This window comes from Coptis chinensis, chromosome 2, assembly GCF_015680905.1.
Source record: "Coptis chinensis isolate HL-2020 chromosome 2, ASM1568090v1, whole genome shotgun sequence".
Classification (NCBI taxonomy): domain Eukaryota; kingdom Viridiplantae; phylum Streptophyta; class Magnoliopsida; order Ranunculales; family Ranunculaceae; genus Coptis; species Coptis chinensis.
In genome coordinates this window covers 41,253,101-41,257,538 of record NC_141457.1, presented here as the reverse complement: position 1 = coordinate 41,257,538, position 4,438 = coordinate 41,253,101, and the positions used below count along the sequence as shown (strand labels likewise).

General features: G+C 39.7%; 1 protein-coding gene across 1 annotated transcript; it reads left to right on the top strand.

Moving 5' to 3' along the window:
• The first annotated feature begins 1,016 nt into the window (after positions 1-1,016).
• On the top strand, positions 1,017-2,011 carry LOC147516059 (uncharacterized). Its single transcript, XM_086588747.1, has one exon. It carries the CDS (start codon positions 1,219-1,221, stop codon positions 1,780-1,782), a length of 564 nt encoding a protein of 187 aa, XP_086444873.1. The 5' UTR covers positions 1,017-1,218; the 3' UTR covers positions 1,783-2,011.
• Positions 2,012-4,438: the final 2,427 nt, after the last annotated feature.

Sequence of the window (4,438 nt, the reverse complement as noted above, 5' to 3'; positions counted from 1 at the left end):
AAAGATATACCGTGGTTCGGCCAATGATGCCTACTTCCACAAGAGCTAGTCCTTTATAAAGTGGGAAGGAAGATTACAATCACTCCTTGCAGTCTCTCACCTTACTAGATCACTCTTATCTCTTTACAGGGTTGTCTCTCTGTAAATGTTATCGCTCAATCTTGATAGCTTTTAAGATTGGATTTTCTCAGACTTTTGTGTTGCCTCTAATGTGTTTGGTTTTGTCAAAAACCCAAACATATAAGCCAAAACTCGTGGTTCCGGAAAAATAAAATCCTGCCAAAATAGGCATGGGTGCAGGGTGCGCTCGGAATTGTGTTGGAATGGGCGCGGGGCGCGCTCTTACCTTGGACGATGTCTAGGCACTTGGGCGTGGGGTGCGCTTGGGTTAAGACCAATCTGAGCGCGGGTCGCGCTTAGACTTCTCCAAGTAGAAATCAACTCCTTCTCTCTCCTCATGTGAGGGATAACGCCAACAGTACCCAGTGAAATTTCCAAGCAGGCCGCGGGATAAGTTGGCTCGGACAATGGTCGCGAGGAAGTATCCAGTCGGACACCCGGTTAGCAAAAAAAAAAAAAAGATCGACTGCAACAAAGACTGTGAAATGCAGTGAAGAAATTTTAACTTGAAGTGAAATGGACTAGACAAATAAAATGATGGTTGAAGAAATTTTTAATCCAGTCCTAGTTTTAAAGTACGGCTGGAATGTGTGTTGCCACAATTTTGTGAAAAAAGAAAAGAAAATGGATATGCAATTCTAATATTCTCTCTGTGATGCAACGAGTCTTAGATAGTTAGACGAATCAAAGATGTTTTTTTTGCTCTCAAAAACTACTCTGCAGTCTGCACACAGATTACAGAGCAGGGCATTGAACGAAGAATCCAAAAAGTCACCTACTTTTCAATTTTTAACCTCTTCTCTCCATTGCTTTTCCTCCTTTAAACTTTCACTTTCATTGCTTTTCAGTACCCCAAGTTCCTATCACTCTCTTCCCCCCACTTTACCCACCGTAAGAAGAAAAGTAAAGCAGCAAAAGCTTCTCTTTCTCCTTCTATATAATCCCAACCAGCCTATTGCACTCCTTCATGCCAAACTACTTAACTTTCTCACTTATTTGTTTTCATCTCTTCAATCAATCTCTCTCATTTTGTTTCCAAGTGTTTATTCTGAGTGTCCTATTTTTTGTTCAGATATTTCAGCACTATAATAAGCAAAAATGAAGAATAGAGCTTCTGTCTTCTTGAAGCAGATATTATCTGTTTTGAGCTCTATTGCTAAAGCCAAATCACTGGCTGTAAAGAGCAAAACGAGCGCCATTAGAACGCGTCTCATAGTCTTCTCTTTACTAAAGAACAAGAAGCTTTTAATGAGTACTATCTCTCACAAGATTCATGCATTGCTTGGTCAAGATCACAAGAATGAAGATAACAACGACGATCAAAGCAAGTCCATTGTTCTGTATAATGCGACTAGTGGCAACATGAGTCCCACATGCACTGAGCTCGTTGAGCAGCAGCAGGTCCAAGAGGAGGAAGATGATGATAAGTATCCGGACTTGAGGCACTCGCTGTTTGATTCTGATGGAGAAGAGTTCGATGACCAGACAGGGTCAGTTATTGATCTGGTGAGGAACTCAAAGGAGGATGGAGAGAATTTCAGCCTTGAGGATGAGATTGATCACGTAGCTGATTTGTTTATAAGGAGATTTCATCGGCAGATTAAGTTGCAGAAGCTGGATTCATTCAAGAGGTACCAAGATATGCTTGATCGTAGTACATGATTGTGGAGATGAAGATTGACATCCAGTTATGTCACAGTGATCTCTATTTCTCTTTGACTATGTCTATGTGACATGTTTAAGAAGTACGTAGACTAATCTGTCACTAGAGTTTCTCTCTTGCTAATGCAGGACGATGACTATATATGTAACACAATAACCTACTGCGTATAATGCCTATCTCTGTATCATAAAATTTGATTCGGATACAGATGATAATTTTCATCACAAATTTTCTTCATATATATATATATAGAGGGGAGCGATCCGTTTACAACCACGCTCCCTTACAAAATGAGTTAAAAACTAATATTTTGTGAATATGATCTTCTAACTATGGATAGATTTTCCACAAAAATTCGGCTCATTTGGAAATATTTAACCTATTTAAAAATTGTTGACAACTTTAAATTTTTTTTAACGGCCCAGATTTTTCGATTTTGCAATCATATTTTGACATTGTTAAACATCATAAAATGAACTGAAATTTTGTGAAGGTGATCTTCATGGTTTGTTGGCCATATCAACAAAAAATTAGGTTCTAGTTCGTCTTGTGGGTGAAGTTGTGGGCTATGGTATAAACCATGGTATATTGATCCCTCCCCATATATATATATTGTGTTATATATATACAGTGATCTCTAGTTCTCTTTTTTCGCTGGCATGGTACATGAAGTCAGAAGTACAACTGATACATTAGCCACTTACTGAAGTTCACTCACTAACTTAACAATTTTTATGGTTCATTACTCTATCTACAATGTGACTAAACAAAATTTTGCGGAAAAACAGAACCAATAATTAGGCTCCTGGCCTTTAGGAAACTTGTTGTGACTTAGGATACATGTGGGCTTCACATGGCTTAACGAGGAGGGTTATCGATGCCTCTGTCATGCTGATTCATCCATAGTTCATACAGTAAAATAAATTGGAATATTCATATATATAATATAGGTTTCATTAATGAACAGGAAAGAGTGTTGGAGTTATCCTTCACATGAGGAGAAAGAGAGAAATCAGTTCAGCTTGTGTGGAGAAGATAGAGCGTGCCCCGCGCCCTCCACAAACCATTCTGAAGGGCGCTCGGCGCAAAAGTGCCTAGACATCGTCCAAGGCAAGAGCGCGCTCTGCGCTCTCCACAAGCCAATATGAAGCGTGTCACACCCTGGCGCTGGACATCGCCCAAGGCAAAGCGCCCCGATAGTACAATTCGAAGCCTACTTTACCATGCCTATTTTGGCAAGATTCTATTTTTGCGAAACCGTGAGTTTTGCACTATATGTTTGGGTTTTTGGCAAAACCAAATACACGAGAGGCAGCACAAAAGTTAGAGAAAACCCAATCTTGAAAGCTATCAAGATTGAGAGATAACCTTTACAGAGAGACAACCCTGTAAAGAGATAAGAGTGATCTAGTAAGGTTAGAGATTGAAAGGAGAGATTGTAATCTTCCTTCCCACTTTATAAAAGGACTAGCTCTTGTGGAAGTAGGCACCATTGGTCGAACCAGGATATATCTTTGTGTTGTGATTTGCTTTTACTGCTTTACATGATTATTTGTTGTTAATAGTTGTTTAGCGAGTTGGGCATGTAACTTAGGTTGTAGTTGATATTGAGATTGCTGTCTGGAGTTAAATTGAGTTCAAATACAAGTTATCTGTGTAGTGGAAAATCGATTGGTATTGTTATTAACCTCAACAAGTGGTATCAGAGCTTTGGTTAGATTAGCCTAGGGTGTTATCCAAATCTTGGTCGGAAGGTGTTTAACAAAATTCCTAAGAGAAGATTTGAGTTTAAATAACTTATAAAAATGGACCATTCCATGAACACTCGCATGACGAGTCCAAATAGGAAGAACTACACCATTTGGAAAGCCAAGATGGAAAACTTGCTTTATTGCAAGGACTTGGCACAACTCATTGAGAATGGAGGAGAAAAACCGGACACGGTTGCTGCGACTGAATGGAACAAGCTTGACAGAAAAGCAATTGGGTACATTCGACAGTGGATTGACGACAATGTCTTTCACCATGTATCCCAAGAGACTACAACTTTTGGCTAGTGGAAGAAACTCGAAGACCTTTATGAGAGGAAGTCGGGCGAAAACAAAGTACTGGTCGTTAAGAAGTTTGCCGACACGATGTACCAAGAAGGTTCTTCAATGTCTGAGCATCTTAACAAATTACAAAATACCATCAATCAGATGCATTTGATGAAGATTAATTTGGGAAACAAAGTTGAGGCTTTGTTTCTATTAGGCTCTCTACCCGAAAGTTGGGAGACATTAAAGCAGTCTCTCTACACGGAGCACCCAAGGATGGAATCGTTACCAAGGAGATGGTTACTGCGTCTTTGTTGAATGAGGAGACTAGAAGGAGTTCAAAAGGTAGCTCCTCTCTCTCAGAGATTTTTGTCACAGAGAAACATGGGAGAGGTAGATACAGAAAACCATCTCGTTCTAGAGGTGATGACAGAAGTAAATCTAGGGGTGAAGCTAGAACTCCTAAGGCAGAGAGGCAATGTTACTATTGTGCCACCAAGAGCCATTTCAGATATGAGTACAGAACACTGAAGAGGAATGAGAAGAATAATTGTGTACATTAATACATGGTGTAGAGGAACGGAAACACAGGTAGAGATACTACCGCACTAGTCGACGA

Bases quoted from the DNA above. Each gene is read 5' to 3' on its own strand.
- LOC147516059 (XM_086588747.1), top strand. From the start codon at position 1,219: ATGAAGAATAGAGCTTCTGTCTTCTTGAAGCAGATATTATCTGTTTTG.